The sequence below is a fragment of the Cheilinus undulatus genome, linkage group 2 (genome assembly GCF_018320785.1).
Source record: "Cheilinus undulatus linkage group 2, ASM1832078v1, whole genome shotgun sequence".
Classification (NCBI taxonomy): Eukaryota; Metazoa; Chordata; class Actinopteri; order Labriformes; family Labridae; genus Cheilinus; species Cheilinus undulatus.
The window spans coordinates 22,894,454-22,918,074 of NC_054866.1; the positions used below are offsets into that span (position 1 = coordinate 22,894,454).

The 23,621-nt window shown below is 39.9% G+C and overlaps 1 protein-coding gene across 2 annotated transcripts in view; it reads left to right on the forward strand.

Annotated features, from left to right (window-relative positions):
- The window catches only part of fat3a (FAT atypical cadherin 3a), a 173,228-nt gene that overhangs the window by 99,489 nt on the left and 50,118 nt on the right, over window positions 1-23,621 (forward strand). For both annotated transcript variants that reach the window (XM_041812243.1, XM_041812250.1), the window contains exons 7-10: window positions 10,740-11,015; window positions 13,898-14,108; window positions 14,539-17,267; window positions 17,376-18,747. In XM_041812243.1, coding sequence (XP_041668177.1) covers window positions 10,740-11,015; window positions 13,898-14,108; window positions 14,539-17,267; window positions 17,376-18,747 — 4,588 coding nt within the window. The remainder of the gene's footprint in view (window positions 1-10,739; window positions 11,016-13,897; window positions 14,109-14,538; window positions 17,268-17,375; window positions 18,748-23,621) is intronic.

The window sequence follows — 23,621 nt, forward strand, 5'->3', positions numbered from 1 at the left end:
TCTGTTTGTTGGTTTTAACCAAATCTGTAAGAAAATGTTAAGGATTTGAAACGGAGTAACTCTAAAGGATCACAAGACATGAGACCATTATCTTTATGCAAAAATAAGTGATAATACACACAGAAGTGTAGACTATTTTGTCACTAAAGACACAAGCTTTTTTAATATATTAGTTTTTTTTTTGTGTGTGAAAATACACTATGTTTAGCATAGGTTTTCAGTTAAATTCTACCGTTAATTTTGATCCTCAGCCATTGTCATGGAAATTTACAAGACATTGTTGCTGAACGTGAGATGGTGATGCGTCATTTCCCACGGCTGTAGTAGTGTCCAAAATCATTTTTGTGTGTTGCAGTTGCATCCACTATATAGTCCACTATATGCTGCTCACTATATAGTGGATAGGGAGTAGGGAATGAGTGAGTGGTTTCGGACCATAGACTGCAGAAGCGTAAGCGTCGTCTGCTTACAATAGGCGGACTCAAACGGCTCTTGAAGCCAATCCATGGAGGCTTCCATATTGAAATCGCCGTCTCAACTGAACTTTGGAAAATAAAAAGCCTGAATGTTTCACTATTTTCAGGACACAAAGGTAGATTAGGAATTAAGAATGTTCATATTTCCACATTTTGGATGCTTGGCATAATTGGAAACACCTCAAAAAATTGCCTTTTTGGTAGCATTTCTTCATGCAGAAATCACTACTTGCCCCCCCCCGAAAGGTGTTCTCTGCTGCTGTGACACATCATCTGCAACGAACCCATTGCTTCATGCTGTGGTGGCATGGCTTGTCTTGATCAAACCAAACTATCTCTATAAATCAGTTCCCCATCAAGTCTTTTTTATTCTGAACATGAATGCCTGTTAGTGAGGAAAAAAATTGTGACAACATCACTCATAATGTAAATAAAAGTGAATGCAGTCATAGAGACAAAAATAAGTGAGGGGAGCTGATACTATAGTTCCAGGGCAGTGTGCACTGAAAACACTGACTACATTGAGTTTGTATTGAAAACAGCGCTGGCTGTAGAAGCAGGCCTTTGACACATCACAAAGCTGTACTTAAAGGATCCTGCTTTCATAAAAAGTTGTTCCAGTATGTGACTGTCATTTGAATGAGGCTGACACATTGCTCAACATTTGACTTTATGACTGTACTGATAAGCCTGCTTGTCTTTTCTCTGTTGGCTGTTTTTCAGTTTGAGTATGAACCAGAAGCTCCATCCCTCATACTCTGAGTGGAGGAGTTTGACGGTCACTTCTGTCAGTGCTGGGCACAGAGGTTGTGCTGTGAAAGACATAAAAATCCTCCCCTGGTCACAGAGCTTTTGTTGATGGCTGTTTGTGCTGCAGGATGAAGCAGCCTGCTGTATATGAGCTCTGTATGGTCGTCTGAAAGAGCAACAGCGATGGCACCGGCACCTTTTGAAAAGTTCAGAGGTTTTGTACTATTAGAGCTCAGAGCGGATGTACCAAAAAGGCAGAGTACTTAGAAAAAAAGGATCTTGATGCTGTACTTTCCCTGCATGCTGCTGCTGCAAATACACTGTTTTTTTTTTTTTTGTAAAAAGTGAAAAAAGACGCTGGTGCTCAGAAAGACGCACTTTATGAACACGAGGCCTAGAGGTACCTGTGTAAACATGTGCTTATACAAGAGCGAAATCTGGGTCGCTTCAAATGTACTTGAAGTTCATATTTCTACATTTTTGCATTACAGGAAGGCAGTGAATATAAGTCATTTCAGAGTGCCTTGTTGTCCATCACAGAGAGTATATCACTCTTATAATGTAAGTCAAAAGGGCATAAACCATGGAATCATATAATTTTACAAAGGTCTGGTTTTGTAAATTGCCATCATTTTTTGTCCTTGTATTTTTGTGACTGTTGGAACTTCCTACTGAAAATAGGAATACATTCCATTCTTGAAATAGCATGAGTCACCACAGAGCTTGATAAAAAACCTTTAAAAATAACTGCATCATTTCTATACATTTTGTCATAAATCACACCTATAGCAAGACTAAAAAATAACTCATACGTCACATTTTAAAGCTGTTAACACCACGCATTGCATTCAGTGCTAAATGACAATGAATCTCCATCAGGTTTAGGCATGGCTATGGGAAAGTATTGTCAACTCAAATCAGACTTGGGCAAGAGTTTGAGGACAGATTCTGTGATTTTGACTTAGCTGGGCCTTGTGTGACATTTATTTCAATTCCTTTCATGCAAGTAGATGTGCCTTGCATCACTGAGCAATTAAGTGCAATATTTAACTTAGATGCTGGTGAGGTAGAGATGGAAATTCTTACCTTGCAAAGAGACATTAATCTCAAAGCTCACCAAAGTGCACCAGACTTGGTGCCTTGACTCAGAAAATTACAAAGATATGTGCACAGCAGCTATGAAAGTTGTCCGTCTGTTTGGTTCAACCTCTGTGTGAGTCAGAGTTTTCGGATATAAATGTTGTTAAAAACAAACACAGAACACGCTTTACTGATTCACATCTGCAAGACTTAATCAGAGTTGCAGTGTCAAGTTATACCCCTGATTACAGTGCTCTTGTGAGCAGCATGCAATGCCAAGCTTCCCGCTGAAATACCTTGATTGCACTGCATGTTAAAACAATTAAAATTTCTGTTCATAATGATTGAGAAATCATCAATAGTTTTGAACCTGAAATCAAACAAGTAGCCTGCCATAGCACTCACTATCCTTCAGGTAGCACTCAAGCTGAAAAAGAGGTTGGTGACCCCTGCTTTATTGTGACTGCATTTTCTGTCACAGCAGAGGACAAAATCGACCATTCAAGAAATCACAGGCAGGAAAGACATTGCTTAGCTTATTTAAGGTAAGTTACAGTTGTATGATGATGTGTTCAAGGTTTGCTGGGAAATTTGATGATTACAGGAATGGGTATAAGAATACTGAAAAAACTAAATAACCCCACTCCCATACCTGGCAACATTAAAGAGGGGGTATTATACTTTTCTGATTTTTAAAACATAAATATAAAGTCACAATGTTGGTTGTCCATACTCCATGTATGCAAAGTTTTTTGAGCTGTAAACCATGTAAAGCTACTACGTGGGTATCAGAGAGATGGTGTAAAGCCTTGAAAAAAGGCATAATACCCCCACTTTAAGGTTTTAAACAAGTAAGATTTTCAGGGGGTAATGGTGCCAAGAGATGTGCCTTGATGCAACACAGATGTAGGTTTAGCTTTGGTCTTCAAGTTTAGTGGGGACACACATTTTTTAAATGGGGACCTAAATAGAGTGGTGCTGTTGTTGGTAATTTTGTAGGCAAACCTGGAAGTTCGCATGGGTTCCCTCAGCGTCGAGCCCATGGGATTTTTTAATGGGTTTCTGGATTATTGCTGAAAAAAAGATCTGTGTCCAATAAAAGTTTATGAAACTTACATGTTAGATAATCTTCATAAATGGATAATATAAGCATCATATCTGGTTTGTTAATCTAACTGATGAAAGTAAAAAGCTAACGTCACGCTATACTGAACTACAACACGGTAAACTGAGTTTAATCATTACCCATGGATACAAGTAAATGGCAGGCTTTGCCGTGCTTCGGATGATAATGCATAGTCTTCCTGACAAACGCTGTGTTCCTTGTTAGCAGTCTTTTAAGCACCCACCTTTATTAAGACGGGAAAAGACACACAATTCAAAAATGGGGCATGTTTCAGATGTATTTTATGTTGTAAGATAAAACGTTAAACTCTTTTGAGCTTGTGTTCACCACAGACCTTATATCAGGCTTTTAACCAAAAACTCAGTCAAAAAATCCCATAGACTTTCAGACGAGGGAACTGGCAGTGCTAAAATGCTAACTCACTTCTGCGTTTAAGGACTCATTCCTGCACCACTCTATTTCTTAAAGAGAAGTTTTGGGAGTCCTCCCTGCAAGATTTTGAGGTTTAGCACTTTCTTTTATGTATTCAGGTGCATTTAAATGCACTTATAAGTCATGAAACTGTTTGGTCTTTTCTATTGTAATACTTAAGTGTATGGAAGCCCTTTTCTGCCTAATATAAAAGAAAAAATGTGAAAAAGAGGCATTTCTAGACCAAAAAAACAAAAACAAAACCAAAACCCGAAGTCATAATTATTAGATAGAAACTTGAAATTATGAGATAAAAAGTGGATATTATGAGACAAAAAATAAAATCATAGTTATGCGATAAAAAAAGTCAAAATTATGAGATAAAAAGTCATTAATATGAGATAAAAAGTTGAAAATATGAGGTAAAAAGACAATTATGAGAAAATAAATTATGAGATAAAAATTCATTATTATGAGATAAAAATATGAGATAAAAAGTCATAATTATTTTTCATTGCTTAACTTTCCCATTTTTCTTCTTTAAGTGGTGGAAATGGGCTTCCATATGAATTTTTTTTTGTTGTTGTTGTTTTTTTGTTTTCATATACCCTCCAGCATAATTTTTTAGTTTAAAAAAAGATGGTCTGAGAGCCTGAATTACAGATTCTGTCAGGCAGAGGTAAGTTACAGTGTAAGTTTTCGTGTTCCCAATTGAAAACAAACAAAAAAAAAGGTTCTATGTCACATTCCCTTCTACTACCAAACTGAAAACGAAACAAACATGACCAAAATCAAGGTTTCATATCATTACACCCTTAATCACAGTCATGGTGAGCAGCCTTACAAATTCACTTTTTTCTACTGAATTGTCTGTGAAACTTCATTTCAGAGAACTGAAGAAATGCAGCAGAGTGAGGCATAGGCTGCAATGCATTCTGAGTCATGTACTGTCTGCTAGCCTCCCAAAGCAGCAGTCAGTTTCCTTTGACAGTAGAGGAACACTGAGAAATGTATTGGTTTAATTGACTGCATGTTCTTAATAAGACATGGGACCAGACAGACATGGGACATAGGGCACCGACCAGACGTCTGACAAAACATGGGGAAATTCAAAACAGTGTAACTCTGTACTTCTTTAAAGGCAGGAGTGAGTAGTTTAACTGAAATGAAACTTCAGTCATAAGTAGTTTCTACATAACTGATGAAACTTTTCAAATGAGCACAGATATAAGAATGAATTTAAGACTTTCTCTCAGGCTGAGTTTCAGGGAGATAAAGTTGGTGGGGTTTTTTGTATTAAGTCACAGTTCTTCACTTACTGGTTTCACGTTCTCTCTCAGTTTCACAGACATGCACACACACACTCAGAGACACACAAAGACACACACACCTGTAAGATGGGAGGAAGCTCCCAGATGGAGAGTCAGCATGGCGTCGTGCCGCGGGGAAAGTCTCCTCAGTGAGCAGCAGAAGGCTACAGACTGCTGTAGCAAGGTTTAAATTTAGACTCTCCGCCTGGCAGCACTCGACTTCTGTCTCCGTCTCCCTCCGCTTCTCTTTATGTTCCTCTGGAAACGAATCAGGACAAATCTTTGGATGTGAGCAGAGTGCACGACGTCTCTTTCCTCCCCCGCTGATGCCCGCTCCTGCTGCTATTTTGTACTTTGTAATCGTCACTGAGCTGGTTGGTGTGTGTTGGCAGGGTGCAGTCTGGTGGTTTGCTCCGTCACCTCACAGAAAGGGTTTGAATCCAGCCTTGATGTTGTGTTTCCTCTCAGCGTTTGGATTCTTCATCTTCTATTTCTGTCTCTTTTCTCCCACACTAACTGACAGGTTAAACGCTGCATAAAGTTCAAATTCTACTTTCTGTTTCCACAAATCTGCATTCATGTGATATAAAAATTCTCATCCGCACATTTCTGCAGCTGTGTTGGTTTTTTAAGGCTTATTAGCGTACAGGGCAGATATAAAATCATTCCAAATACTACAGGCTTTATAATCTCTGCTTATAAACATAAAGATCTACAACAAATCCAATGATCTTATTTAACACATCTACATAAATTACAGTGATCTGTTATTGAGAAAAAAAATGGTTTAGCACAAGAGACTCTGATCTTACCTTTATTTCCTCAGCTGATGTCCATCCAGTCTCACTCATTTTGACAGGAAACGTCTCTTTTAACATGTCCAGATCATTCGGCTCAGCTAGAGCTGGTTGTTTGGTTCCCAAATGGTTCTTCATTTGGTCCCAGTTTGGCTTCTTAACTGTGAATCAAATAACCTCAGTGAATGGAGGAAAGAAAACTGGCACTCAAATGAGAACTAGTTACAGTGGCTCACATTTAAGAGCTGTTTTGTACAACAGGCTTGTCTGTGAATGGCACATCACGTGGTTTATTCAGTGGATAGTTCATCACCGTTTCCTTTGAAAGCATGTTTGTGACAAAATCAGGAATATTTTATATATTTAAGGGGCTCAGCTAGATTCTTAATTCAGCACAAGACTCCTCAAGACTCGTGTCTCCCTTTATTGGTCTAGACAGGGCCAGACGCTAGGAGGTCTTCAGGACTGAGTAATTTGTGATATTGATCGCCTCCACACTCGGAAAATCTGTTAAACTGTGGAAAAAAATCACTTTTTTTGTAAAGTGTAGGGATCATACTCAATGTAGAAATATCCTGATGATAATTACAGCACACAGGTCCATTTAGAGTAGTAAAACACTAACTTTCATCTGTCCCCATTCATTCCTAATGGCTCTCCTTCACTTCCTGTCAACCATTAGGCATTCGGGATCACTTGATTGCAAACAGCCTATTCATTTCACTGAACATCAAATTTGATTCAACTCCACTTGAAATATGCTTCCCAATGCTGCTGATCCCCCGTTTGGTGTTTCTCCTTTTGTTTCCACTCGTTAAACCAGCTTAAATGAGGTAGCTCCAGAAAGTAGATACTGTTTGGTCTATCAGTGTGCATGTAAACATACTCAGTAACACCAACGCAACAATTAAAACACATATCATCAGCACAGAGCTCAACAGTAAGACAAACTCAAGCTTCTCCTGCATCTCCCTTGTTACTGGGTGGATTAGTGTCGCTCCTTTCTGTTGGCAGGCTGAAAAAGATCAGGGGTGAAACCAGCACCTTTGTGAAAAGTACAGAGATTTTCAACTCAAAGCAACCTCATAAAAAGGGCAGAGTGCTCTAAAAAAAAGATGCTGGGAGATGCACTTTACCTCCAGGAGGATACGCACGAACAAGCACAAACACAAACACAAACACACACCAACACTGCTGACAGGGAACAATGAATGATGATGATGCATGGAAAAAAAGGGGGGTTTGTGAGTAACAGTGGGCGATATGGAAAAAAAGTCATAATTTACTCACGATATACAAGTCGCCTTTCATATGCAATAACATATACATCTTAATATATGACAGGGTTACATTGGCTTTGTTTATAGACCAATAACATGACAAAATAATCATTTTTAAACATCATCCATATTGGTATTAATTTCTGTGGCATGTGGTCATGCATTAAGAAGTGGGCTTTTATTTTAGGATACAGGATAGCACTAATGTTACACAATATACCTGTCTGGGTGGAAATTTTTTTTCATTATAGGCAGTATTTACTCAATCAAAGCAGTGAATTAGTGCACATTACATTAGATAAAGTCAAGTTATGGAAGTGGAATTCTCAGCAATGCTACATCAGCTCTCACTCTGCATCCTAATTTATGATCTCTGTCTGAAACACTTATGGATATGGACAGAGATTTCTGTCCATATCCTATGTCTTTTTCCTCATTTCTTTCAGAGCTCGCGGATAAAAATAAAATTTTGCAATACCAGTATCAATTCCAGGGGTGTGTCGAGCAATGTAGCAGTTTAACCAGAGAAGCAAAACACAATAAAGAAGGATGATTCGAAAATGAAAAACTTACTCAAACTTTCTGAGGAAATATAGTGGAAGTTTTATAAACTACAAACAAATGTATGATGTTGGCTCACCTTGGCACAGAGACAGACAACTACAACAAAACAGCTGGAGGAGGATGGATGGATGGAGCAGCTATGACACAGTTGTGCAGCTCCAATGTCATAAATAGGCCTTCACTTGTATTTGAACCAGGGCTGCATGGTTCCATCTTGTTTAGACGACAACACGATCATATTTACATTATCAGTGTTACTGCTGAGCTCAGTGGGTCATCATTCTTTTAGCACTGCTGATGAAGAGTGGTTATTTCCACACAATACAATGAAGCAGGTACACTAATTTTAGTACTATAAAACTTCAAATAAATGCACATCCCAGTTTAAGGCTTGCTGACTTTTACCAGCTTGGTGTTGCTGCATGTTTTGACAAATAAGTGCAGCGCTTAATTAAAAGCTCCTGTACATTTAGTGTTAAAATTGTTTGTGGTTAAAAAAATGAGAAGAAAAACAGCAAGACAACAAAACCAATATGGAATTTTAGCACTATAACCTCTGCTTTGGATACACTTTGATCAAGAATTCAGTACTTTCAGTCTCATAATTAGTGAAATCAATTACTCAATCAGTGTTTTTTTGTATAGCGCCAATTTAAAACTGAAGTCATCTCAAGACACCTTACAAAGAAGGCAGGTCCAGACCACACCCTCTACTGTAGTATAAAGACACTCGTGTCTGGAAGTTCCACTCACTGGTTAATCAGTATTCTCGCTACCATTACACTATGAAAACAAAATAACACTCCAAGCAACTCAGAGAAAAGGTTATTGAAAAGTTGTATGGATACAAAACATTTCCAAGGCAGTTAAATCCATCTAATGGAGTGAATATGGCACATTTGTAAATCTGCCTAGATCAGGCTGTTCTCACAAACTAAGTGACCGAACAAGTAAGATTAGTGAGAGGCCACCAACATACCTATGACTACTCTGGAGGAGTTACAAGCTTCAGCATCTGAGATGGGAGGGACTCTGCATCCAACAATGTTGCTTAATAAGCTGAGTGGCAAAAAGAAAGACACTGTTGAAAAAAAACTCAGACTAAATCTCAACTGGAGTTTGCCAAAAGGCATGTGGCCATGGTCAAGTGGAAGAAAGTCCTTTGGTCTGATAAGACCAAAATGGTGCTTTTTGTTCATGGGACAAGACACTATGTTTGGTGCCCACCAAATACTGCACATCACTACAAACACACCATCCCCACTGGGAAGCATGATGGTGGCAGCATCATGCTGTGGTGATGCTTCTTGGCAGTATAAACTCCAAGGGGGGAATACTTTTTATAGGCACTGTAAATGATTGATAGTACCAAAAAGTACCAGAGCTTAAAAAGTAAAAGTTTGGATCTTCAGTTAGGTTTTAAACCAGAGAGTACTGTCTAAGTAGCACTAAAGCAAAACTCCTCATTCCGCTCCAGCTTTGTCTACTTTTCCAAGTTTCCAAGTTTTGGTTTAATTTTCAACAGTTTGCATGTTTTATAAATGAAATCAAGAAATTACCCAATTTTGGGTGTCCAGAACTTCTATTGCTGTTGCCATTGTGTCAAACAGAAATCAGTACTGATGTTGTTCATTTTTTGAACTAGAATTATATCAAAGTAAATTTGGTCAAATTTTTGAATTGTTTTGCCTTTATTTGATAGGAAAGCTGAACAGAGAGAGGAAACATGAGGAAAGAGCATGAGGGAAGACATGAACTGGTCAGGATTTAAGCCTTCAAGCTGAGTCAAGGACTGTGGCGTATTCATATGGGCACCTATTTTACTAATTCAGCTGAAGCAGCACCCAAATTAGTGATGTTTAATTTGATTGGTTTATTGATTTCCTGATTTTGTGTTTGTGTTATACACAAGCAAAACACTAATATACCTTACAAGCACCTTCATTTACCTTCCTCTTATCTGATTTCTCTGCTGTGTCAGAGCTGCAAAACCCACTCCTGCTGGGTTTATAAAATTAATTCTGCCCTCACTGCCTTCATATCCGTCCTGTCTGCCTCTGTTACCTGTCTGACTCTGCTGTGTTGCTCTCACTACCGCTCTGTCTTTCTCGCCTTTATGTTTACCTGTCTGCCTTCTTTCTATACCTGTCTGTCTCTCTATGTTTCCTGCTGAGCTTCATCATCAGTGAGTCATGAACTTTCCATGAGTCATGACACACAAACACACCACACACTCCTCTGAAACCAGCTCACTGAGCTGTTCTCATTGTTACACAACCACAACAGCACTACTGACAGACAGGTGATAAAAGAGCTGCCATTATGATCTAACACCTTTGGTTTATGTGCTAAACTGTATCAAAGTAAAAGTTTGCATGAAGCCCTAATAATCATATAATTGCTGTGCATCTGCATATAAGACACATATTTTAATCTATAACTATTTAACTGATTTTGTGCAGCCACCTTTTCTTTATCTGGACATTAAACACATCAGACTCAGAATAGGTTAAAACCTGTCAGAGTGATCTGTATTAGCAGTGACAGACAGGAGAGAAGCTTCTTCCGGCTGATTCATGTAACCGTGCAGAAACACTGGAAACCACTTTACCAAATGCCAACAGCTGTTGGTGATGGGATGTAATGTCAGAGTGATTTATCGACTCCTTTAAAACTGTCTGTCTAGGGTTTTATTTCTGAAAAACTCTCCATCATGACACATCCATCTCCCAACTGTGTATCCAGCAAACTTCATGCTAAAGAGGAGAAAGGCCATGGTTAGGATCTTTAAATATCTAAAAAAAAAAAAAAAAAAAAAGGCAAAAATAGTAAAGAATAAAGGTAAAATTATTTTTGGAAAGGGAGAATTAGAGTCAGTAACAACTTTAAAAAAAACCTCAGTAAGTTATGCCCTCATTCATCCCCTTTTTTTTCTGTCATTTCAGGTTCACATCACCGTAATAGACAACAACGACAACGCTCCCATCTTTTCCCAACCAAACTATGATGTCACCATCTCTGAGGACACGCCCCCTGACACTGAGGTTGTCCAGGTTCTGGCTTCAGACCGCGATGATCACCACAAGCTGACCTACTCACTGCAGAGCTCCATCGACCCCAACAGCATGCGTCTGTTCCGCATCCACCCAAACCTGGGCACCATCCACACCACTCAGAGATTGGACCATGAGGCCTGCGCCCAACACATCCTCACCGTCATCGTAAGTTCATTACATCTGGTACAGTGTCTGTAAGGTGACTCAACACAAGACCTGCAACAAACAAAGGATGACATACATATTAGAGGTGTAAAAGAAAAATTCAAAGTTTTATTTACAAAAGTGTGCAACCAAAAATGCATTTTATAACTAGAAAAGCACTCTTCTCTGCCATAAGCACAATCTCCCAATAGTAAAGAATCCTTAAAAAAATTCCTGGATCCAGGCAGTGATCCGGATCACTCCCAAAATCTAATCAGTTCTTCCTTATGCCATTTGTGACATTTCCTGAAAGTTTCATTAAAATCCATCCATAACTTTTTGAGTTGTGTTGCTAACAAACAAACTAACAAACAAACCCTGCCAATCACATAACCTCCTTGGTGGAGGTAATAATCAACTCAAAGAATCAAAAGGGGCTGTAGACAGACAAAGAGTACTTAAAAAGGGAAGATGGAAAAAGCCGTCCCTTAAGCATTACTGCCTAAAAAAACCTAACTAATGAAGAGTTTAAAAAAAAACAAGACAAAATAGCAATACCAGCAAACGACAGCCCAAACTATAACAAAAAGACCCAGCAATCTTAACATACTGTAGATGGGGAAACAAACTGGTGAAAAATATAATGTCTTGTATAGGGGTGTGCAGATGGTCGAGTGGTTTAGGGCACTACCCATGTATGTGGGCGGCCTGGGTTCAAATTCAGTCTGTGGCCCCTTACCACAGGTTTCTCCATACTCTCTTCCCTGTTTCCATATCTATCCACTGTCCTTCCTCTGTCAAATAAAGGCATGAAAAAGCCCAAAAATAAATCTTAAAAAAAAATGTCTTGTATAAAATGACATGAGGCAAGAAAGAAACAAATCTCCTCTGCTGCTCCAGAAGTTAGTGCCCTCTTTCATTATAATTCTATCACATCCTCATGGTTATCATAATCAAGACTTTATACAGTCTCTTGAGTCAACACATTGTCAACGTCATCATAAGTCTAGGTCGTCCTCTTCATCCTTGTGGTTAGCATAAGCCATCATATAATAAAAACTTTTTTAAAAATGTGTTTGATATGATCTGTTTAAGCATATAATGACTTCAGTAATTTGTGTTTAAATTGCAGAACAATTTAATATAAATAAAATGTGTGGACTTCACCAGTTGGTGGTTGTTGTGGTTACAACATTGTGAAAACACTGAAAATCTTGTTATGTGTATTATAGGTTTAGAAGATAATACTTTTATTTGAAACTAAACAAAGGGCCTCTTTATGTTTGGGATATCTGTAATTAACCTAGAAGTATAGTCATCAGTTGGCATGGTCCATCATTAAACCATAACACCAGTCTTTGACATGACAGTGATGATAGATCCTGTTATTTTTATTTTCCGTGCTGGCCAGCAGTGGTTGGCTATTATTCTACTAATTTCTACTCTCGGTAAATGTGTATTCATGATGTTAACTTATGCATCTGAATGCTTCCTTAAGTAGGTTGTATTATTCTGATTTAGCACAGTTAGCATACATGCTTCCTCTTACATGGGATTGTAGAATCCACAATCAGTCTTAACATTTTTCTAAACGGGACAGGCTGAGAAACTCACGGTTCCACAGACCGTGTAAGCCGTACGTAAGTATGTCAGACACAGCAATATAAGACACTGAGAGCTATACTGCTAATGCTAACAGTGTAGCTAACGAACCACACATGCTCCTGCAGCATCTGTGTTTAAGACGGCACACAGAGGGAATTGCAAGTTGCAGGTTTTCTGTGCTCAGACTGTCTGCTGTTTAAAATGCCCTCAGGATGTAATAAAGTACATCTAAAATATTGATTTTTGGAAATTTTGAATCGACTCAGAATTATAGACACTAATATACATTTTTTGATGTGAATCGATTCTTTCATGGCACCTCTCCTTCATCACATCCTCTCATAATTGGAAGTCAGTTACATCCTAACAATCACTGTAAGTCAGATTATCCTGTGGAATGCTTGTCAGTCCCCATTTTTCTTCATATTTCTCGAGTTGTTAGAGCCTTAAGATCAACAGACAGTTGTTGCCCATTGCAGAAAATTGATAAGATGGTGCTAAAAACAATTGTGGTTTAATTCCTTGCTTTCAGCAAAATACAGAAAGCACTTTCAAGAACAGTAGTGCAAAAATCATTGTCAAGATGTCAATTTTTGATTTAATTCTCCCTATAGGAAACCAAATGTATTTCTATGTTAATGCATCCAAGAGAAACTTTCTTTTATCATGTAGTTTTCTGAGGTGCTAATTTGAAGATGTATTTTTTTAAAACCACAGGAACAGAGGTCTAAGGTTAATCAAATCCCTTAATCAGTGGATTATTGCATTTTTTATTTTTTTAACCAGATGACTTTAACAAGCCCGGGCAGAGGTCAAACACCTGCAGCTGTTTTCCTCTTGATGGTTGTTGACCTCGAATGATGAGAGCAAGAGAAGCTCTTTAAAAGGACAAATATTTCAGGTGTTAACAATGTCACTGCTCTGTTTTCCTGTTTCTGATATTAAGAGCTGCAGGAAAGCCAGAGGCAATCTACACTTCTCTGTTTCCATTCTGCCTGAACTAATAAGTTAGAAATCAAATATCAAAGAGCAGACTGTTCACATCTCATCACAGGAAAGTCAGGGACTGATTTATGTGTCAAACAGTGATTTTTCTTTTTAATTCACGCAGCAAAGGAAATTACATGAGTGATCTAGTATTTCGTGTTATACCTTAGACTACGGTACATTTGATGTATTTCAGTCGTTAGCTTGTAAATTTCATTGAGTTCATGTTCAAAAAATAAAACATAAAAGACCAGATGACTATGAAAAACAAATGAAAGAAGATGACTTCCTGCCACCTGCTTTCTCCATAGGTGAAGGACCAAGAGTTCCCATACAGGAAAAACCTGGCTCGTGTGTTGATTGAAGTGGAGGATATAAATGACCATGTGCCCATCTTTACCAGTGCTCTCTATGAAGGCTCAGTCTATGAGTCAGCAGCAGTAGGCTCCGCTGTGGTCCAGGTCACCGCTCTCGACAAAGACAAAGGCGAGAATGCAGAGCTACGATACTCTATTGAAGCAGGTAGACACCTCTGACAACTACATACTCACCCCTGTATTTTGAAATGTTTAAAGTATGTTCAGACTAAGAGAAAAAGAAATGCTGTCTCATGACACTAATACATACAAGGTCAATGCAATGACACAAAAAAGTGAGAAAGTGTCTTTACGTTGTGTTTACATGACAACACTGTTTTAGCTTGTCTGTCAGTGTTTACATTCTCCTGATAGCCTGATGTTTCAGAAATGCTCAGTCCAAACTTGGTTCAAACAAGCTTTTTGAAAGTGTTTGGCTTGTGATCCTGCTAAAAGTGTGTTAAAGTGTTTTTTAAATCTGTGCTTCATGGCGTCATTATTTCAGCATCTTTGGTCTGAACATAGTTTAAAATTACTTTGCCGAAACAAGCGACTTCTCTAAAAAATGCAATGTATGGTTTTCATTATTTCAACAGGGAACACAGGAAATGCTTTCCATATTGAACCAGTCCTGGGAATCATCACTTTGGCACGAGACCTGGACTTGTCCAGCATCGGCCATTATGTTCTCACAGTCAGAGCCACTGACAGCGGATCTCCTCCTCTTTCCACCACCACGATAGTGCGAATTGCTGTCACCCTCTCAGACAATGCTGGCCCAAAGTTCCCTCAGCCGGAATATCAGGCTGAAATCACAGAGAACGCAGTGGTGGGGACTTCTGTCACCACAGTCAGTGCAGTCAGCCAGTCTACCCTCACCTATGACATCAAGCAAGGAAATGCCAACCGCGTTTTCCAGATAAATCAGTACAGTGGAGTGATTACTAGTCAGAAACCTCTAGACTATGAGACTACAGCATCTTACACCCTAATAGTCCAGGCAACAAACATGGCTGGCATGGCCTCTAATGCTACTCTGTTAATCCAGGTAGTGGATGAGAATGATAACCCCCCTGTGTTCCTGCAGCTCCATTACCGTGGCAGCATCAGCGAAGCAGCTCCAGTCAACAGCGTGGTCTTAAACTCAGACGACTCACCTCTAGTTATCAAAGCCACTGATGCCGACCGCAACCAAAATGCTTTGTTAGTTTACCAGATTGTGGAAGACACGGCCAAGATGTTCTTCACAGTGGACTCTGGAACTGGCTCCATCAGAACTATTGCTAATCTGGATCATGAGACGTTTTCCAGCTTCCATTTCCATGTTCATGTTAGGGATAATGGCAAGCCCCAGCTTACCGCAGAAAGTCCAACTGAGGTCACAATACAAGTTATTGATACAAATGACTCCCCTCCTCGTTTCATCCAGAGTGCTTATGAAACAGTCCTGTTACTCCCAACATATGTTGGAGTGGAAGCTCTGCAGGTTTCAGCCGTGGACCCTGACAAAGACGTCTCCACAGAGCTCACCTACTCTCTGACTGATGGAGTGCTGGAGCACTTCACCATACAGCCTTCCACTGGAGTCATCATTGTTAAAAACAACAACTTCTCCAAAGAGCGTTTTCGCTTCAGTGTCAAAGTTTCAGATGGGAAATTCTCTAGCACAGCTTTGGTAACCATTCTTGTCCGAGAAGCTCTGGACTCTGGTCTCAGCTTCACCCAAAGTCTTTACTCCTCATCTATTCAAGAGAACATATCAAACATCACTAAAGTGGCCGTGGTCAATGCTGTGGGAAACCGCCTGAATGAACCCCTGAAGTACTCTTTGTTAAATGCAGGTGCTCGCTTCAAAATACGTCCAACTTCTGGTGTGATCCAAACCACAGGTGTGCCATTTGACCGTGAAGAGCAGGAGTTTTATGAGCTGGTCGTTGAAGCAAGAAGGGAGCATGACCGTTTGCATGTAGCTAGAGTTCTGGTTAGAGTCCAAGTGGAGGACATAAATGATAACGCCCCAGTGTTTGTTGGACTCCCTTATTATGCTGCTGTTCAAGTTGAAGCTGAACCAGCATCACATATTTTCAGAGTTATGGCAGTAGACAGTGATAAAGGCATTAACGGAGAGGTGTCTTACTATCTCAACGATGACCATGGCCACTTTGAGATTGATCGGCAGACAGGTAGTATCAGTCTCAGGAGGGCGTTTGAGTCTGACTTGTCCAATGTGGAATACCAGATGGTGATTTATGCCAGAGATGGAGGTTATCCTCCTCTCTCATCCACCACAGAGTTCCCTATAACTGTAGTCAACAAAGCCATGCCTGTGTTTGACAAATCATTTTATTCTGTCACTGTGAATGAAGACGTGGCTGTACACACACCTATCCTTGGTATCAATGCTACCAGTCCTGAGGGTCAAAACATCATCTACACTATTGTTGATGGAGACCCTTCCCTTCAGTTTGACATTGGTTTTGATACAGGAGTCATAAGTGTGATCCATTCTTTAGACTATGAAGCATCCTCGTCTTACCACCTGACCATCAGAGCCACAGATTATCTGACAGGTGCTCGTGCTGAGGTGGATGTAGACGTAGTTGTCCTGGATGTCAATGATAACCTGCCTGTCTTCCAGAAAATGTCGTACAAGGTAGTTTTATCTGAAACAGTCATGATTGGGACTCCTGCTCTTCAAGTTGTTGCCACAGACAAAGACTCTGAGAAAAACAACGTTGTCCGCTACCAGATCTTTTCAGATGTGCAGAACAGAACGGACTACTTCCACATTGATAGCAGTAGTGGATTAATCCTCACGGCGCGAATGCTAGACCACGAACTTGTCCAGAAGTATGACTTCACTGTCAGGGCCACAGATAATGGCTTCCCTCCACTCAGTAGTGAAGTTTCAGTCATAGTTGTGGTTAATGACATGAACGACAATCCTCCAGTTTTCAACCAGCTTCTCTATGAAGCATACGTGAATGAGTTAGCACCCAGAGGTCACTTTGTAACTTGTGTCCAGGCGTCAGATGCTGACAGATCTGACTTTGACAAGTTGGAGTACAGCATTTTATCAGGAAATGAAAGAATGAACTTTGTGATGGACAAGCAGACAGGAATCATCACATTGTCAGGCCACCGTAAGCAGAGAATGGAGCCTGCCTACAGTCTTAATGTTTCCGTGTCTGATGGAGTGTTCACCAGCACAGCACAGGTTCATGTTAAGGTGCTGGGGGCCAACCTTTACAGTCCGGTGTTTGGACAGAACGTGTATGAGGCAGAGCTACGAGAGAACTCTGCTGTGGGGACTAAAGTTGTACAGGTAAGTGCTGCTGACATTTTTTGTATCATTTCTCTGACCATGAATTATTTAGCACTGAAAGTATGAAATATTCATGTCTGTTTCGATGTATTTGTTTCTTTTTTTCAGGTGAAAGCCACGGATGCAGATCCAGGAGTGTTTGGACAGATTGTTTATTCATTTGTTAATGATGTTGGCAAAGACCAATTCAGCATTGATACTAGTGGTCAGATCAGCACAGTGGAGAAGCTAGACCGTGAGGACCCGGCCAATAAGGACATTGTGCTGACAGTAGCAGCCCTTGACTCAGGTGGACGTGTCTCCTATTGTACAGTCCATGTTTCCTTGCTGGATGAGAATGATAACGCACCTCAGTTTCGTGCCACAGAGTATCGAGCTTCAGTCAAGTCTGATGTGGCGAAAGGTTATCTTGTGACACAGATTCAGGCTTATGATCCTGATGATGGCAGTAATGCCAAAGTGGCATACTCTCTCTACAGTGAGGCACATGTCCCTGTAGTAGACATTTTGGAAATAGACCTAGACAATGGCTGGATGGTGACTAAAGGCAGCTTCAGCCACTTGAGGAATTCTGTTTTATCTTTTTTTGTGAAGGCTGTGGATGGGGGTAACCCAGTTCGGCACTCGCTCGTGTCTGTCTACATCCATGTTCTCTCTCCAGATGCCTTCATTCCCTCCTTCAGCCAACATCAATACGTGTTTCGAATGCCAGAGGACACCCCTTTAGGTTCTGCCATCGGGACAGTACGCCTCAACCCTCCTCCAGGACATGCCCCACTCTCTGCAACTTTTGCAGTGGTTAATGGACAGACTGGAGAAAACAACCAGGATGGGGTGTTTGTAGTAGAGAGGGACACGGGTGTGATCAAGCTGGATAAGCCTTTGGACCATGAGGTGATCAAAGGATACCACTTCAAAGTGACAGCCACTGCACAGCAGGCTAAGTTGGATTCTGTGACTTCTGTGGATGTAGAATTCAAAGTGCTGGATCTAAATGACAACAAACCAGCTTTTGAGGCCGTCTCCTATGAGGCCACAGTGATGGAGGGAATGTCAGTCGGAACCAGGATTATACAAGTCCAAGCAACAGACCCTGACTCAGGGGCCAATGGTCAGGTGACATATAGTCTGGGGGCATTGGTCCAGTCAGAGGAGAATTCAAATGTGATAGCTGACACTTTTAGTATTGACAGCAACACGGGCTGGATCTCCACACGCAAAGACTTGGACCATGAGACCAATCCATCGTACACATTCACAGTGGTGGCCTCAGATCTTGGGGAGACTGTCTCTCTTTCTAGCACCACCACAGTGACTGTTGCTGTCTCAGACGTCAACGACAACCCGCCAAGGTTTCTGGAGCTACATTATGTTGGTTCAGTTCAGGAGAGCGACCCGCCAGGGGAGGTGGTAGCTGTGCTGAACACCAGAGATGATGACAGCTCTGCAGTGAACCGACAAGTCAGCTACCACATCACTGGTGAGTAACACTGGAAAAATACGAAATTACCATTAACTGTGTCCCTGAACATTAACATTTGGTGATTCTGCATAACTGGCATGCATCTCAAACATTTTAAAAGCATTTTATTTAAAAATATGACACAAATACAAGTTTCCTTTGTGAAATTTGTCTTGGACTCCAAGTGCTGAACACACACAGTAGCAAGTAACAAGCATATAAATGTAAACATGAAATTTTGTATAATTCAACCCTGTCAATAGCCTACTATTTTTCTCATTATTAAAATGTTGTATATAACTTGCATATGTTTTACGATAATTCATTACATTCAAACCAAGAATCAATCTCAGCCAGTTAGTATTACTTCAAGACTGTCTGGCTGCAGCCTGATCATTTCTGATGGCCACTCTTCATGACTGTCATCTGAGACACTGTGTATCTCAGAATGGAAATACACTTTAAGACTTTCAAAATAACCCAATTAGAGTTAGGATAAGGGTTAAAGTAATAGTTGGGATACCAAAAGTTACAAGCCAAAAACCTGATCTGCAAAACCTGATTACAAAACACTTAATAAAGTCGAGTAAACAGTCTGCTTCCATGATAAAGGATTTTCCTCCATTAATATGCAGCCAGCTTGGCTTACATAGCTCTGTTAGCTGTGTAAGCTACATAGCTAATGTAGCAAATGTAGCAAATGTAGCTAAAGCTATGGTCACAAAACAGCAATGTAAGCTTTGTAGGTGTGTCGTCTACATAGCTACGCTAGCTTTAGCTATGTTTGCTAAGGCTCATGATGCTTAAGCTAGCTCAGCTACATTCACTCATGTAGTAATGTTAGCTAGTGTAGCTATAATAACTTTAGCTTAAGCTAACAGAACAAAAGCATGCCACTGCTTGTGTAAGTACTTCAAAATGGATTGATACATAATTTAGTCCCACATTAGACCTCTGAGTTTTTTCCCTTTTTTTAATTTATGAAATGTTTCTTAGGCTGTAATGTTTGCAATATGTTTATTTCATGAATGTGACAGTCAGATTTTGTTTATGATTAAAGTTGAGTTAAAAAGAGATAAAAAAAAATCTTTAACTGTAAATACATTTTACCGGCCAATTACAGCACTTGTTTTCTGAGTTATATGGTGTTTCAGATGAACAGTCTGTGAGAGTGACTGTCAGAAATGTGTGGTCTGCAGCCAGACCCCTCTTTTGAAGATGATCTAAATATTTGTGTGACAAAAATAAACTTTTATTGTCTGCAAAAGCTAATTTGTGTAAAATTTTAGATTTATTTACAAAATTATTTACATAGTGAATAAAAAAGGAATTGCCCTAATATTAACCCTTGTGGCACCTGGCATTTAATATCCTTACTTTGAGATTTTAAACCATTTAAATGTTGTTCGATATAATGAATGTAACTCCTAAATCAGTTTGAAGATGGTCCTGACACAATAGTGGAGGCAAAATGTTTAAGTCAGTTATGATGACCGTTTTTATATGCCAAGGAAAATCCCTATACCACACTCACCTTTATCAGTAGATTTTTTCAACAAGATCAAGAATCCCCATACAAGTTTTACTTTTTCCCCAAAGCCATATTGTGATGAGACAAGGATTTTAAATGATTTATAATAGACAATATTTTCAAATACTTTGGGGAGGGTGGGCAGTGTAGATATAGGAATACTATTTTTCTCACCAGACTTAAATTCTGGGATAATATTTACTATTTTGTCCATTTTCAGTACCACACCACAAAAAAAAGATTTGTAGAATGAACAAGTGGATCCACAATTTCATTTTACTAAATTCACCGTCTACACCTGCTGTATGGGAGCTACTCATGTTCATAATGATGTTTGAAACTTCTTTTTTGTTAGTCAGTTGCCAAAAAGAGTTTAAATAACTAGAAAAGCACTCAGAGAGTGCAGACCTCCGCCATTAGCCCTATCTCCCAATAGTGAAGATCCGGTGATCCGGATCACTCCCAAAATCTAATTTGCTGATTACTCCCTCCCTGGTGAGGTGGAGACACAGTGAGGCAAAGCATTGGCTTCGCTACATGTTGACTGTCATGGCGGAAGCACCCATGGTCTGACCAGACAACTGAAAGTCATGGCAGAGGGTGAATATTCCTCTATTCCTCCCAGCATTGTGAGTATTCTCGCTACAATTCGTTACGCTCTGACTCGTCTCCTCGACGAGTCTTTCAAACTCTATAAACTCCAAAACTTTGAATAGAAACACACCAAAACCATGCTGCTGGGATTGAAGTTACTCATGTCCGCCATCTCCTGGTGTAAAGTGGTAACAGCGCAGACTTCCGCCATTAGCCATATCTCCCAATAGTACAGAATCCTTTCAAAAAATCCTGGATCCAGACGGTGATCCAGATCAGTCCCATAATCTAATCAGTTCTTCCTTATGGCATTTTTGACATTTCCTGAAAATTTCCTGAAAATTTCCTGAAAATCCGTGACTTTTTGAGTTCTGTTGCTAACAAACTAACAAATGAATGAACAAACGAACAAACGAACAAACCCACCCAATCACATAACCTCCTTGGCAGAGGTTAACCTTGTAAATGTTGCTGATATGTGGCGCCCCCAGGTGGTTTAATTTTCAAGATAGATTTTCTCCTATATAAATATGTACATATAATATAATATGTCTGTCTGCAAGAGTAGGAAGCTGAAAGTTGTGTGTCTCTCTGTTTTGGCCCAGTTGTTTGCTCAAGATACTGGCGAGTATCTTACGTTAGTATTCTGCATCTCCTCTCAATTGCTACAGCCATGAATAAACGGGGTGAGAGAGAGAGAGAGAGAGAGAGAGAGAGAGAGAGAGATTGTGATTCAGGACATGATTCACTTATTTTCCATGCTTGCTTCCAAAGAACACATGCATGAATGTCAGCTTTCCAGTTCTGACTGAGAAACAGGATTTTAATAGGATAACATTTTCATAGCGGGATAACATTCAGCGGACTGTGACAGTAGCAGTTCTCTGGAGGTAAAAGAAGTAGTAAATAGAGTGAGAGCAGGCACACCTGATGGAAGCTGCTGTGAACATGCTTTATCTTAAGCTTAGTGAATAAATGCTAGAACTCTAAAGCTAGTCATGAAGCCAGTCTTAAAGCCACTGTACATGGAAGCTCATTGTTTCTGGTCCTTCCCTGATACCTCTCTGTCAGAACAGAGCCCACAGTACAGAAAGATGTAACAGATGATGGAGGGGTGCAAAACGACTAAAAGAGGAGGGAAAGTAAGCTGACGCTGGAGTTACTTTAGTAATATGGATGCTGATCAAGAACTGATGAGACTTATTATCTGTCTGCTCACTGAAACTCCAGAAGCTAATAATGAAGTCAGGACTCCCAGGAAACCAGGGCTACCACACACAGACAGAGATAATGAAGTACGTTTAATAGGAAGGAAATCCTTGCTCTATTAGCACTGTAATGAGCATGAGGCAGAAGGCAGGAGTGACTGAGCGACATTTGAGTGATGTGACCTTATAGCTGACAGCTAGAGAGGAAGGAGTCGAGGAGCAAAGAGCCGAAAGAATAAAACTAAGCAAATGAGCTGTCGTGGAAACTGATGAGTGTGACCTTTCTGTCTTCAACAGAGAAGCACTCGATGTTGTTCAGAATGAAAGAGCTGCAGCAGATAAAGACAGAACACAGAGAAACACATCCTCTGTGTGCAGTGATACTGAAGAAGTCTGACAGACAGGAAGATTCCTGCTCCCTTTTCATAGTATTTTATTTTGTCAGGTTTATTTTGGGCTCAGCAGGTCGATGGAAATCAGTAATTTGGGGATATCTCTCAGGGCGCTAACATACTGACAATCCTGAAGGCTAGTGTGATTGTTTGTGTGTCTGCATGGGGATATTTCAAAGATAGGGACGACCTTCTATCAGTTAAACAGCCAGATACAAAAGGTACTCTATAAAAGGAGAGTTACTATCATACATCATGCCACAGCAGAGCTGGTTAGATAAATCTTACCTCATAAAACACTGTAGCGGAGCATTTCAGGCCTTTGTCACACCTGTGGTTCTATCGTTTGTATGTTTTATTCAGCATGCACTTTTACAAGCAACCTAACAACCACGGTGCCACATAGACTCACAGGTGGTTGTAAAAGTACAGATGTGATGACTCAGCATCCTCAGCAACCTACAGAAACTAGCAGGAAGGCATGGGTGAGTCTAGTGTGTGTTCTTTACTGATGAAGGGTACAACGTGCCAGTTCCTTTGGCAGTCTAGGTCTATGGCAGCCGTAAATGGGAGCTGGTCTAGGTCTGAGCTAGTTCTAGCTATAAGCCTTATCAAAAAAGAAAGTTTGATGCCTACTCTTAGGGCATTTTCATAAGATGAATATGAGACAAGAGATCAACATTTCATTTTTTCCAGGTATTTACTGTACATCTGGATCTGATACACAACTTAGAAGAAAGCGTTATTTGTAAAGGCATCCCATTTTTAGGGGAGAAAGAGTATTGGAACAGATAGACCTAAAATAGATTGAAGTGAATAAGAATTAATATTAAGTTACAAAGCCTTTGGTTCCAATGACTGCATTAAGCCTGTGACCCACTGACGTCACCAAACTTTTTAATTATTTTGTGATATTTTTCCAGGCTTTCACTGCAGCCTCTTTCACTTGGTTTTTGTTTTGGGGGGTTACTCCCTTCAGTCTCCTGTTTAGCAGGTCTAATGCTTTATTGTGCTTAAATCTGAAAATTGACTTGGCCAATCTAAAACCTTCCACTTCTTGCCCCTGATGCACTCCTTTGATGTTTTGCCAGTATGTTTTGGGTCTTTGTTGCATGATGAAGGATGTCCTAATCAGTTTGTTGCATCTTTCTTTAAATTGGCAGACAA